At 34.5% G+C, this 15,596-nt stretch overlaps 1 protein-coding gene across 9 annotated transcripts in view; it reads right to left on the minus strand.

The window, feature by feature from the left end:
* NBEA (neurobeachin) overlaps window positions 1-15,596 on the minus strand; it is a 452,703-nt gene that overhangs the window by 206,400 nt on the left and 230,707 nt on the right. For all 9 annotated transcript variants that reach the window (XM_064409011.1, XM_064409015.1, XM_064409017.1 and 6 more), the window contains one exon: window positions 11,623-11,789. In XM_064409011.1, the coding sequence (XP_064265081.1) occupies window positions 11,623-11,789 (167 nt within the window). The remainder of the gene's footprint in view (window positions 1-11,622; window positions 11,790-15,596) is intronic.

The raw sequence follows: 15,596 nt of genomic DNA on the forward strand, positions 1-15,596 counted from the left end.
TATTAACTACAAATTTTTAACAAGGTAGAAAGAGTACCAGTAGCAGGTATGTATCCTGCCTTTATAACTGCTAATGTGGATGAATACTGGGATAAGCCAGTAAAAATTTCAGACTATTGGAGCCAATGGAGAACCTAAGATGCCATTGGCGAGGAAGCTCAAATATTTACTGAGAGATACCTCAAAACTTGCCTGTGATTTAACATAATAAATGTTATTGAAAGCATGAATGACACAGAGGTCTATAGATGTTTACTTGTTATGGAATGTCCATTGTGGCCTTTTAATTTTTACAGCTGAGATTTTGCCTATAGATTTTATGTCTTTTAGAAAACAGTAGCATTACAACTTTACTGCAAGGATTCTGAAAAGTTAAATTTAAAAAAGAGTAAAGGTAAATAAATATATTTTTGTAATCCTAATAGAGAACTAATTTCTAGAAGTACTTTTTTTAAAATTTTAGTGTACTCAAATTGATCATTTGTGGATTACTTTTAAAGAAGGAGAATCCTCTAAATAAATATTGCATTGAGAGTGCCACGCTTAGAAATTTATCACTGCAACTGAAATAAAGGAGCTATTCTAGTACTTTCAAAATAGGGCATTCCTAAGAAAAAGTCTCTTTAAAATTTAGTGGTGTCCAGCAGAATCTTTTGAAAGTCCCTGCTGAGTTGGCAATCACTCACTTTCACAGCTTAGCAAAAGGTTATCAAATGATACAGTTGTACAGGGAGCACCACAGATAAAACCCAACACTGACCTGTAGATTTAGATTGTGCAACGAACATACTAAAAAATTAATGCACATGGCTTACACTGGATCACCACTCAGAAAGGAGCAGAAATGAATACCCAGTGGAGGCCAGGTACATCAATTGTTTTATTGTGTGTTTCAGAAGAAACATGTCTGCTTTTTTCTAGGAAAGATAATAAGCAAGAACACCAAGCAAGAACAACAACATAAACAGAATCATATGTCAAAAAACCGAGTCAAAAACTAAGCCTCAGTGTACTGATAAGCTAAAGGATCATTTACTCTAAAGAAAAACATAATTTCTATGTAAAAAAATAAATCCTTTCTATAAAATACTATTTTTAATATTTCTCTAACATTACTGAATTGTTCATAAATTCCAATCTATCCTTCATACTAATTTTAATATTTTTGTTTTATTTAATTAGGCTTCAAAACTTTATAACACCTTCTTTGTTAAAATGTAACAGACCATACAGTTTTCCTTGAGAACATTTCCAGAGAAACTGTCCATTCCACACAAATTTCCAATTGTGTTTTTTCAAAATTTTAATTCCAAGACAGTTAGAAATGAATGGTAGTGCATACTGGGGGAATGATTGAACAGTTTGTCTGTCTGGGTGCCCTAAAAGTATACTAACTGAGATTTTTTACCAACTTACCACAATTATGTCACATGAAAAGTCTATTAATAAAGGAACTTTCTCTTCTAATTCAACCTTGTCTGGCATTTGGCCAAAAAAAATGTGTGGTAGCTTTTTATTTTCTGTCATTCTTTTTAGTAATTCTTAATTTAGATTAAATAATAAAGGATAGTAGAGTCTGTTTTAGTTTGGGAAATACATATTAAAACTTGCTTCTGGCTGCTCTTCTTTTTCAACAGGCTTCACTCACTTAATTTTCATAATTTTTAGCTCAGCAGTTCAGTATGAAACTCTACCACTGAAAATACTGTCTGAAGTTCACAAAATAAATTTCCTCTACTATTAAGCTGTCATCAACTTGGAAAACTTCACATTTTATTCAAGACTGTAGGAGAGGTTAGGACATTATTCAGTGTAAAAGATTATTATGTGTTTAAAAATAATGCATTGTTACCTAACAGAAATTGGAAACTTTAATGTCTAGATATTAAAGAAATGAAAGTGAACACTTATTAATACCAAAACAACATTCCACTCATCATGAAGCAAATATATCATACTTTCCTCCATGTTTTCACATAGCACAAGATATATTGTGCATAAAAATTATTGCACTCCTATGGCAAAGTATCCCAAAGGCTTCAGTAGTTTTTATAAATTGAGCCTAAGAGACATCAAATTTAACTTCCTCTTTATGTACATTTTTATTGCTTCCTACCATAAGTGCAAACATAGCTTCTAGTAAATCATCTAAAGAAATCTATTTCACATGAATATTTCCTAGATTCAGATTGTGACTGTAACAAAACCAAAAGCATCCCCACTCAATAAATAGAATTTGATATCAGGAGAAAAGTGAAAAAAAACCCCAACAATGGGAATCTGAAATATTAGAACACTTTAACTTTAAGAAATAATTTAAATATTAGTGTTTTGGCACTGTGTATACAGACAATTTTCAAAACAAGGGTCACAGTTCTCAAATTAAACACAGACTCTATGTGGTTTATGAATCTTTTGGTGGATTTTGTAATAATCTAGACAACTGGATAATCTTCTACATTATTGTGTTTTAAAATGGTTCAGTACCATTCAATGTTTAAGAAATACTTATGGCATAAGACAGTATATTATTGAAGCTGAAATAATCATTTGACTCTGTCTTATTCATCTTCATCTGTTTTATTGAACTACCTGCAGGGAGCTTTATGGACGTATGATCATGTCAAGGTCACAGGATTAAGTGAGCAGTAATGACAGTAAACAAGCCTTTTCTGTATATTTTAAAGGGTCTTACTGAGTTACTTAAAATGCCATAAACATAAATAGTCCCTTATCTCTACAACACGTCCATGACAGATGACTTCAAAATATAACACTCCTGAGCAATGGAGCTTTACAACCTAACCAACAGTCCATATTATTGACAACAGTTACCAATATACTGGGGAGCCCAAATACTGGGAGAAGCCTGCAATCTGTCACCTTCAGATATATTATATCTGTAAGTGTACAAGAAATAGATCTACAATATACATTAAAAACTCTGTGTGAACAGATCTACTGCTGTAAAAAACAGAGCTTACTGGTTATGTAAAAATACAGTCATAAAGAAAAAGTAAATGCATAATGACAAACGTACCAAATCTACATAAGGTATGTAAAACCAGATAATAAAACCAAGCTTACAGAGTACTTTCAATATCAACCTGAATGATGTAATTGGTCTTTAGAATTATACTGTGCATTACCATGTCTATTTTATCAACAAGGAATGCAGTATAATCAAGTACAGCAATCTCCTTCAAGTCATGTAACAACTATGACTGACACTGTGTTTCTGAATCAGTCAAAGTAAATCTGTGCGAACTTATTTTTTCACTGTTTAAAAAAGTTAAAATTAATAAATTAAAAAAATCTCAAAAAATAACCAAATCAACCAATCAAACAAGAAAATCTACAAAAAAATCCCAACCAAAAGTGATCAACTGAAAGAAATAAATATGTTGGGAATATTTTTCAGAAATCAGAAATGTGAGTTGTCTAAGGATGATCTTCACAGTTTAGTATCCGTGAATATACAGACTGGGCTAACAAAATGCATGCAGAAACACCAAATCCAAGGAAACCTGCTAAATTGTATTGAGGTAAGAGGGAAGGGATGAGACTCTGGTTCTGGCCTCTGTGTCCAAATAACCACCCTCCTCCTGCACACTTGAAGACAGGACTTCCTTCTTACATGGCACTTGGGAGCAGCAGTTCCATATGCACTCGCCTATTACTCCCCTGTAGCAGTACTGCAAGATAGGGCTCCAAGCATTGGCTTAGGAAAGCTCCAAAATATTTTGAATGGGGAAGGTGTTACACCAGAGAGAAGTAAAAATGGGGGAAAAAAATCATCATGAGGGTTGATTTTTTTTCCCTCTTGTGGAAAAAGAATAGAAAAATAAGCCCAACAACAGAGCAGACAAGAAAAACAGATCAGTATATAACATATATTAGCTGATTACACATTACTGTGAAGAAAAAGGAGCTAAGAAGACAAGAGCTAGGTTTAAAACCACGTATAATTATTCTAATTTTAAGCAAAGAAAATTATTTAATAATGTACATACAAATTCAACTATAAATCTCCCAAAGACATGGAACAGGTTTTCTGAGGTGTTTGCAGAATTGCACTTCGTATCCTACAAAGGAAGGGGGATGCAAAGTATGGGATTGGGATATACCACGCTACACCTTCCTTCTTCCTTGGTGTCTGAAGATGATTTAATCTTCAGTCCTTTTCAAAACTTTCTTCTCAATTTCTGAAATTATTTGACAATAGTATCATTGGACATAAATACCTTTCAAATAAAAAAGTACAAGACATTAAGCTTGCTTTTGAGACAAAAAGACTCAAAATTGTTCCATTGGGTTCCATCACTGGCTAAACTTTGCACTTCTAATGCCTACACCAAGAAATGTTGGAGAAGTCTACCAAAACACTACAGATTTTTCTCTTAGGGAAAGAAAAATATCTACAGCATGGCATTCACCTTCTGTAATATATTTGAAGCATGGCATGAGAAAGAACCCTGGATCGTAATGGTACTTAAAAAAGACTCAAAAATAGGGTCTTACCCATTTTATGTCAGAAAATAAAGAACATGTCAAAGAACTTTCATTTCTGAGAAAATATGGCCTTCTTAAAAACATAACATTTTCTTATTTAAAATCTTTAGATCTATGGCATTTGCTCTTTTTTTTTTTTTTTATTTTTTGCTTTGTATATATGGGGAAGATAGGAAATCCACTGCTGTATTGCCCAGGTATTACTAGGTAGAAATGTGAGGAAAAGTGGGCAAAGTGGTATCTAGCAATGAGAAATTTGTCTCTCATAGCTTCTAGTGAGTTTCTATTTCTTTTTAAATTTGAGGCAGGAAAAGGAGAAGAGGCGCTAGAAACATTGTCTAATATCAGCAACTGTTACTGCAGTCTGCTGATAACCACTGCAGAGCTTGTTTCTGCAGAGTTTGTTTCTGCTGCAGGAAGTAGGAGAGAACATGAAGGAGGAAGGTACTTTGAAGTCCTACCAAGACATGGAAAATTCAAAATCAAGACTGACTGAATCTGAGATTCCTCAGGAAACCCTGTGTTGAAAATTCAAGAAGTCTGAGTATTAGATGGATCCATCATGTCTACTTGTCTTATCTTTCTGTTTCTTAATTGCTCAGTTATAGTTGAAGGTTACAGGGCTGGATGGACCACAGGTCTGAACCTTTATGGCTGTTCTTGTGACTGGCTCCCTGGAAGCTGAATGGCTGCATGTGCATGCACATGCTAAATCCCTGGCCAGACTTAAGGAGGAGCAGAAGTCACCCTCAGCCTGCTCATGGTGGCCTTCCTCCTCGTATATGCATAGTCCCACAATAAATACATATATGGCAAATTGACTGTATGAAATTTGGATCTGTATTCCGAATACTGTTCCAGTTAAAGAAAATATTGACATCTAAAGATCTGTTGTCACTAAGTCTTAAAAAAATTTACAAAGCTTTCCTTTTTTTTTTTTTTTAGGGGAACCCTAAATTTAGGCAGAAAAAAGCAGGAAAAAATCCTCTTAAAGCAGAAGTCATAAGGTGAAAGTGCAGAAGACTTCCTTCTTTTTAATGAAATTAAATGTACTGTACTTCCTAGAGAAAAACAAGTCACTCTGTAGAGTTGAACAAGTCTTTCTTGAGCACCACTTGTTTCTCAACATTTGAAAACACTACCTCTTTCCAAAAAAAATATTTTTTACGAGGTTTCTTCCAGCTGTGGGAACAAATTCATAGAACAGTGCCACAGTTCAAAACTAGTGAGCAACCTTGCACAAATACAGAACTGAATAAATCCCCCCCACACAAGTTGTGCAGTTGCTTGTACAGAACATCTCTGGTAATACTATTCTCCTTTTTTAGCAGGTAATCTCTGCACTGTTAATATCACCCTATACCTATTATTAGAAAAGGATACAGAATTCTACCATCCCCCTTTTTCCATCATGCTTTTCAAAATTCTCAGCTCCATTAGCAAGAGCTCCTTCAAATAGTCTCTGCCTTCCACCACAGTGGTAAACAGTCAGGGAGGGAAGAAGAAAGAGGGTATGCAATGGGCAGAGCAGCCACACAGTTGAAAGCACAGTAAGAAAGTTAAAAATGGATTGAAATGTAAAGTACTACAAAAGAGTGATAAGATAAACAAAATCATCTCACTCATGTTTAAATCCTGCAATAAATGGATAACTAATACTAGACTGCAAATATGTTGCTGACACATTTGCTGCTCTCAAGGTTTCTCAAATACTGTAGTAAATTAGAACAACAGAAGGTAGAAAAGTGTTTTCTTAATGTTTTGTTGTGATGAAGTCATCTCAGAACTAAATACTTGGAACTTGTAACAGGATAGCTGAAGAACAAGCTAAAAAGTGTGCAGCTCAATCAGACCAATTTTGAAGAACATATTCTGCCAGATCCAGACAGGATCTGGTCCTACATCTTTTCCACTGCCAAAGCCCCCTTTGTAATTTATGCCTAGCAGTTAAAATGAGCCACAAATGAATGAATAGCTAAACCAGATTAATCTGATTTGCAGTGGGGGTTAGAATAGGTTCTGTGCCTCTCTGAATTTCCTAAGACAGCATAGTATAGAGATGGAGTCAGAGAATGCCAAAGGATGGCTGTAAGTGAAACAACGTTCTAAATTCCTGTGATCTGGTCTCCCTTGCTGTAAACTGGAAACATTTGGTTTAGAAACAGTGTTTTTCCAGAATCAACTTATTAAACTGCCAACCCCTACTGGCTTGGGAAAGGGAGTTCTCTTTCCGTTCTCATCCCTCTGGCCCCCAGCAGAACCCAATCTCCTCAGAAGCACACGCTGCAGAGAGAGACAAAACTAGCTGACTGGCAAGAAACTTTTTATTTCCAGCCTGTCTCCCCAGACGAATTTGGTCTTCACCACAGAATGAGTTTGACAGCTCTGCCTTCCACCATGAATGATTAATTTGTTATGGGTGTCTAGTTTAACCAAAGATGGATTTGAACAGAAAAAGCCCTTGTATACTTGCTATTTGGTACAGCTGCTTTAATGTAGGTGGAACCTCTTTCATTAAATCACAGAAAGCAAGAGAACCAAGTCTCATTTTTAAATGTCATTTTTCTCATTATAGTAGTCCTCCTGTGAATACCAAAACTGATCATATGAAAATATCTATGACAAGTATTTCATATTTAGATTTTGAAGGCTAATTGGAATTCTGAACTCCTTTTATTGCTCTAAATTACTTTAAATCTATACAAACTGTAAGGTAGAAATATTTATATTCAGTATTCATGAATAAAAGTTTTTGAAGAGTTGAGGTATCTCATAAAACCAAGAAGCTGAAGTAAGACTGTAACAGCTCATGGGCCAAAACACAGATATTCATATGGTTGATGAGAAATTTGAACTGTGTGTACAGACAAGTTATACAAAACTTTTTCTAAAAAAAAAAATATGTGTATGAGGAGAGACACAGATGGGGAGGGAGAGAAGCACCATATGAAGCTGACAGAGAAGGCAGAAGGAAGCATATGTTGTGACATGAAAACTATAACCCTGAAAAAAGCTGAGGGTAAGTGCTGGCTTAAAGAAGCTTGGAATGCTAAGCTATGAAACACCCTGTCTGATTCTTCCTGATGCTGCAGATTCCCTCTGAACAAGTGACAATACATCAAAGAAATAACTAGCTCATCAATTTCTCATCTGAATGGGAAAAACCTGCAGAATTTTAATTTTGATATAATGTTAAAATTAAAAATGGGGAAAAAAACAAGTATGTTTAGGGTAAGATATTACAAAGATACCTAAAAGTATAAAATTGTCCAAATGCAGGAAATGGAATTAGTTTTGTTGAAGGACACAAACAGGATTTATAACAAACGAATGGGATTTAGTTTGAAATCTATTATGCTTTTTCTGAGATATGTAGATGAAAATGAGATGATTCAGTAAATTTCCATTTGTTATAGAGGATTTGATGCTCACGCTTGGCAGAAAATGAGAAAAAGAACTTTGGGTTTCACTTTAAGATATAAAGGCAAATCAGTTGTGAAGGAGGAAAGACGCTAACATTGACAAGCAATAAAAATGAAAGTTTTTTCTCAAACTGTTATTTGCCATTTTTAGTCAGAAGGAGATGAAAGAGTAAAGAGATTCTCAGACCATTCAAACTACTGATTGATTAAGAAACAAACAGGAATTTGTTATACAAATTATTGTGCTTGTAGGCAGTTATTCAAGTTGTAGAGTATTAGCCTATAATTAATTTCACCTTCATAAATTAATAGCTAATTAGGAAGCTGATTGAAATGCAAGTCATCTATTTATTTATGATATTTTTAGTTAAGCTATCTATATATAACAACAAGTTAGAATTCAATGTCTCATATGGTATTTTGTTGGCTCATACCATTCAACTTCATTCTTGATTCTTCAGACATTTTGGGAAGATTTTATGATAATATATTTAAAATTCATAATTTACAAGTACTATAGAATGTAGAATACATCAAAACATCAGACCTCTTGCTTTTCCTCTCAGTACTAACCTTCTGTGGTTCTTAACAGTCTCTTTGTTTCTTAATGAACAAAGAGTAAGATTTGTGGCACCTACAGATTTAATTGTAAATGCCAGTTGTTGCCTTCTGCAAAGACAATACACAGAGACACAAAACCTGCAGAGGTTTAGAAGCTCATTGTGTTAAACTGTAAGCACATGGAAACATTTTCTCTACAATTGGGTCATATTTCATGAAATTAAATCATAATATTTTGTAATCTGATCGTCTATATTAAAGAACTTGAAAATTATTTATCTTGAGACTAGATAAACAAAAACACAAGCAAGATAGAACAAGAGAACATGGCTTCAAGTTAGGCCAGGAGAGGTTGAGATTAGATATTGGGAAAAATTTAATCACCAAAAGGGTTGTGAAACATTGGAACAAATTGTCCAGGAGGTGCTTGATTCACCATTCTTGGGGCTGTTTAAAAGACATGTGGATACGGCATTTAGGGACACCATTTATTGGTGGATTTGGCAGTGTTAGGTTAATGGTTGAATCTATTGAGCTTAGAGGTTCTTTACAATTGAAATGATCCTATGATTCTATACATATTTGTACTTTATGCTGCATTGGTAGCCACCACTTTGCAGACAGAGAACTGAAGCTTTGAAGAATCACATTCATGTCTGCACAAATATTTTCCTATCTTACCCATTTTGGATGTCAAAAGGCATTGCTATTACCCAAGTACTTATTGTGCAGAAGTGATGGCCTGTTTCTTAACCTGCCCTACCTGGGTCAGAGAAGGATCTCCCAAAATTCACCATTTTAATGAAGGGTCCCCAGTGCTCAAGTTGAACAGGAGACTAGCAGTGTGTCTTCAGAACTGGGAACATTTTTCCCAATGGAAATTTTAAAATCACAACAGAAGTGCAGAGGTCTAGTATGATAACGTGGCTTTTGTGTATTTTTAAAGTAACTCTGTATTCCTGTCAGGCTGTATCTCTCAAGGCACAGAGAAGCATGAGTTTATAAAGAGACTGCTCATGCTGTTAACTCCTTGTCAGGAACTAAAAACAGAGATGAGTCCTGTTGTGCTTTGTGCCAGCCAAAATGAGAGGTGTGTATGGTTTTGGAAGCCATCCTGACCTCCACCATGTAAAAAGTATTGGAATATCTAATCAACAACAGTTTTTGCACTCTGTGGCTGAGGAGTTTTATGAGACCCCTCTCCATTTTCTGCCCTTAAATTCTTTGAGACCTGCCCACTGAGTGACACTGGTCCCTATAAAGGCTCAGAGGCTCTTCCACTGGGCATCTCCCTCTCCCTGCTGCCAACCCAGTCTTCCCCATACACAGCCCACTAGTCCCATGACAGAAAGTGCACTTGTGTCCTGGATCACAAAGCTACCATGGCACACACAGCCAAACCTACAGTGCAAGGCCATTTCCCAAATGGCTCCCACAAACGGGGAGCCCCACTTGGAGACCTTCTACTGTCACCATATCCCCCTTCTCCAGGTTAAGCCACTGCCTGTGGCTAAAACACAACCAAACCAAACACTGCATCTAGCACTGCAAGCACCGAAAATGGAAAGCAGCTCCGCCAGTAACTGAGAAGCAGAAAACGCTGGACAAGCTGCATTACAGGGATAAAATAAAAATTTCTTTTTTTTAGTGTAAGAAATTTCACAGGTTTGTCACAAGCTACGTTATGTCCCATCAGAAACTCAAGAGAAGAAAAAGCTGCAGCAATGGACTGTTGCTATTTAGGAAGCTATAAATAATCCAGGAGATAAAAGTCATTTGGCCCTAAGAACACATAGTCTTCTACTAAAGGTATTCACCAGGAACTTATTTAAGTCTGCAAAGTGTCTGCAGCCATTCACAAATTTGAGCAACAACATTATTCAAAAATTGCTATTAATTATTCAAAGACATTAAAAAGAGTGAAAATTGCATTTATTTTTAGCATGTTCAAGTCTCTAGACACACAACTTTAAGCCTCAACTAGAGATAACATGGGCATCCCTTATGGGCTAAGCCTGTCTTGAATTAACCATATGACAGTTTTCTACTTGTTATTTTTGTAATTTCCCCCAGAATGTCTCTGGTGTTAGACAAGAGAGTTTCTGTAAGACTGAATTTCCACAATTTCTACCATCTTAAAAAATAAATACATTTCTATCATCATCCAGGAGAGAGTAATTTCTTTAGAAGAAACAGGGATAAAGAACATGAAAAATTTCATTTTTGTTTTAAATATGGCATAACTGCAAGAACCAACTAGATAGAATTACAAAAAGAATAAACAGTATATGTACTACTTATTAAACTTTATTGCTGACACATCAAATTTATTATTTGGCAACTTTTTTGATAGTCTTAAACCCTAACTATGTAGTCAACATAAATTCAAATATGTTTTGTCAAAGAATATTTATCTAGAAAAAAAAAGTGTTTGTATTGTCCACCTCAACTATATTTTTCCTGAAAAAGTTTATCAGAACTTAAATTGACCTTTCTGTTCTTCACTGAATGATTCAGAGGAGACAAATAAGAATTTAAATAGAAAACCAAGCTGTAAAATATGGTTATCTGGAAGCAGGACTTCCTTGATTTCTTTTGAGTTGTTTCACTCTGAATAAATAATCAAGTATTTCTGGCTAGAATGCACAAACAAGAGAGAGACTTGACAGACTCTACTTTCACAGACAGGGCACTCACATGACAGACCCAGGTTCAAGACCTTGCTCTGAGTGAAGGAAAGGAGCAATTTCAGTTCAAGTCTTCCACATGAGGGTCAGCACTTTAGCCACTGGCTATTTTTATGATTCCGAGGAGCAAGGGTCTTCTTTTTGGCATGATATAAGAAAACATTAAATTTCACTGCTATCTTTAATAGAATGAACTTTTAAAACCTCAAATACTGTATCAGTTACATATGGAAGAAATTATATATTTTAGATATTTTTTAAATTAGTCTTTTAACAGCAATACTTGCTTAATTGAGCTGCATTTTGCTCAGCTTTGCATATGCTACATTTAAGTACCTTTAAACCCGTAATAAAATCGTATTTCAGTTATACAATGCCTCCTTCTCTCAAACTTTCCAAGTAACACTTAAAGCCTCACACTTTCTACATTTGCAGCTTACCTGTGAGAAACAGCTCCCCAGGCACCATGTTTATTTGTTAGTATGTTGAGTATCTTCTGTTTCAGCTGGTTGGCCGTGACGTGGTCTCGATGCTTGGCAGCACTGATGAGGTGATCACACATCTTCTCCTCCTCTCTCCGGTCAGCAGCGTACTGAGCGCATTGTGACTGCGAATGAAAGCACATCCACTTTGTTAAAGACAGGCTACTTGTGATCGCCCTAAAATTATTATTTATTTAGCTCTCTGATTATGAAAAGAACTCACTAAAGTGTTTTTTAGAAGCATAGGACGTGGCATTTGTCCTAGTTTCATCCAGGACAGGGTTAATTTTTCACAATAGCTGGAAGGAAAGCATGTCCAAACCCTAGGGTTATTTGATACCATCTCATGTCACTTGCCAGGAGCAGAAGTAAGGGAGACTCTCTCTCTGGTCTGGGGGAAAGTGTGGCAGGCTAGAAGGTCCAGTACTGTTTTGCTTACTGTGTAAACCATTTCTTTGTCTTATACCTTTTGTTATTAATGTTATTGCTGTACTGTTCTCTTTCTTATCTCATGGCTGTTTCCAGTAAATTGTTCTTATCTCAAATTGTGATTTTCACCTCCTGTGCCTCCAGATCTCAACAGCACCATGGAAGGGATGGGGAAACTATCCCAGTGTCTGGTTTAGGAGAGTCTAGGTGAGGACACTGAATTTTTATGTAGCAGTATTTCTTCATCATAACACCATTCATGTCCTACTACTCTGTATTATCCATGAACAAGCACTCAGTTTGAACATATAAAAACTGAAATGCCAAGGACAAAGACAACAGAATTCAAATTAAAAACATTAAGACATACATGTGGGTGTGTGTATATATCTGACCACGGAGATGCTTTGAAAGTTATGCTGTCTTTTGTAAATGTTTAATGCGTTCTCAGGTATAAAATACACCTCTAACATACACAGGATAATAGACAAGAAAAAATTATGTACTGGTTTTGATTTTTAAATTATATTAACACCTAAAATTAAAAAAAAAAGATTTTTTTATTGTTGCAGATGCTAAATTTAAAAAAAAAATAAGTATACTTTCTATCTCATCCTACAATATGCAAAATTTTGATAACATACTACTAATTTTAAGAACCCTAATGGATAAAAAAAGTCACAAATCTTTTAAACTGAAAAAAATCTAATATTTCCATCATGTGTTCTTTGAGAGAAAACTACCTCTGAAATAAATAACCTTCATGTAAATGTTTCTAAACTGCTAGAATTCTATAGTGTATTTTTGGTCTCATAAAAAATTTCTTTATGTATAAGGACAATATTTTTCCATTTCTTTACTCAATATCACTAAGTCCAAAGTCAATTTCTCTTCCTCGTAAAAATTCTTTCAAAATGTCTAAAGAAAGGGAATGCAGCTAGAGTAATCAAAATAAATCCACTAAAAGTATAATTTTCTAGATATAAATTACAAAGGCTATAATAGTCTCAGAACAGCTAATTTAAAAAATACCTTTTATGACACATTTTTTGTACTCAGACTTTTGTGCACCATTTCAGGACATTTAGCCAATACTCAATGCTGTAATAGTGCTGAATAGAAACCAATTTTCTAGTATTCAAAAGAGCAATTAAAATTAAGTTAACCTCATACTTTATATTTTATTCTTAATATTACTGAACACTACCCTTTTAGTACAGATCACATTAGCATTCCGCATGATTCTACCAGTGGTCTTTCTATTGTGTTTACAGACATCATTTAAAGTAATCTATCTGGGAAAGAACAATGGTTACACTAATTCATAAAGGGTTAATTCATTTTCCAATTTATCTTCTTGTACAGGGAGGCACCAATTAGTACAATGATCTGCCTTAGTAATGAGGTTAATATTTCACCAGCTCATTGGACAGTAAAATTAAATTTTCATTTTTCTTCCTGAACAATTACAAAGGTTAACAAAATGAAAGTTAACTGTGAAGTACCCATTCTGGGAGGAATTTTCCTGGCTGTGACTACAACTGGAGCCACAGAATAACATTTAGATGTTGGTCCATGGTCTGTGCAGCAGACACAGTAACTTGGTGCAGCTTGGAACAAATAATTTCACCCATAATGATTCAATTAAAGTTTAAAGGGCAGAAATAAAATAAAATAGTCATGCACTTCTCTAGATGAGAGCACTGATTAACATGTACTAAACCCCAGAAGGTATACCTATACAGTTTATTAAAACAAAGTGACAGATATACAATCATGTAGCAGAAAACTACCAGAAATCTTTGTCCCTACTGCTTTCAAGTAGGATGAATAATAAAATATTCAGTTATATTCCCACCATTATTAAAGACAATATATAAAGCATTCTTTCAGACTTTAACCATCACCTTATTTAAGTACTTGTGAATTTCACATTAAAACATTTTACTATTTTCTTTTATGATTTGCAGATTTAAACTTACTCGCCTAAAATGCGTACCTCAGTCTTTTCCTACAACAAATGTAATGAGAATTTTCATATATGAAAAACATGTTGGTTTCTTTAGCAGACAATAAGACAGACTTGAGGCTACTCCTTTAGGGAATTTAGTTAATATTCTAAATCCTATTTGCTAACAGAAGCTGGAAGTTAATTGAATATTCTCATTCTGTCTGGAGTTCTGACAGATCTTATACCTCAATGTATTCTTCAAAGAGCAGATAACTCAATCTTCCATTGTCATCTTAGGTTACTGCATGATGCTCTGATAGATATCAAATGTTATTTATTGTTGAGGCAATATGAAACTTCACTCTGACATACACTTAATTGTAAACGCAATTTTATCTATGTTCAAAATATCCAGTATAAGCTTGGTAATAAAGTTGTTGCAATCCCATATGACAAGTGTCTGCTGTCTGCTCTGACAAAATGAAGTAAAGGTTATGTGTATTCAAAATGACAACAGATATCTCTGTCTCTCACAGTTCTCAGCTAGGTCAAGGAGCACAAAAACTAGTACATCAAAGTGCACATTTAAGAGAGCTGTTTCAAGGAGATAAAAACCTCATCAAATCTGAGATTCCTGCATCCTATTTCTGGCCACCAGGTGCTTGCTGACATTTTCTGACAGATTAATAAATTGATATAGCTATTTATTATCATCAATACTAAGTCTGTCAATCTCAATCCTAATGCTAGATCATTTGAGCAGTAAAAGATGTGAAAATATAGGACTGCACATATATACCTACATCTACACAAACGCATACAAACACAAGGCAGGTTCAGAAATATAAAAACCAGTGATGAAATGTACAAAACAACATAAAAGTGCAAAACCATATTTGATAAAATCATGTCAAAAATGAAATAATTTACTCCATTACTTTTGCATGATTTTTTTTTTTTTTAATAGGGAAAAAACCCCTATAAACAATAGGAAACCTATTGAACTGAAGACATTTTAAGAACAGGGGATTTAACATTTGGATCACCTTCAAGCAACATTATTTAAACTTTATACTGTACCATTCATTAATGAAAAAACAACCGAATGTTGACTCCTTTCCAGAATAGGAATTATAGACATTTAAGAGTTATGGGAGTCAGCTGCTCTGTTACATCTTCCAATACTCAATCTTACTGTTGCTAATGATTCCTAACTACCAAAAAAGATATGCAGTATCGTATTTCATATATAAAAAACAAGTGTTCTAAACTGCTCCAAAATTCAAAATATCTGAAGAAAATGACCTTAATTATTAAATATGTTCAATAAAACATTTATATTATTTTTATTACATATCTTAAGTCAATAATTGCTTTGCTTTTTTACTGATCTCATACCTATTGTTGTAAATAATTAACAAAAATAATTAATAAGGTGATTTGCATTACTATTTTCAATAAATCAAAAGTTCTTTGTGAGTCAAAGGGTCTACCATATATGATTCGACATTCTGATTAAGGCATTTCTTCAAGCTGTAAATGCTTTTATGAA

This window comes from Passer domesticus, chromosome 2 (genome assembly GCF_036417665.1).
Source record: "Passer domesticus isolate bPasDom1 chromosome 2, bPasDom1.hap1, whole genome shotgun sequence".
Taxonomy (NCBI): Eukaryota; Metazoa; Chordata; class Aves; order Passeriformes; family Passeridae; genus Passer; species Passer domesticus.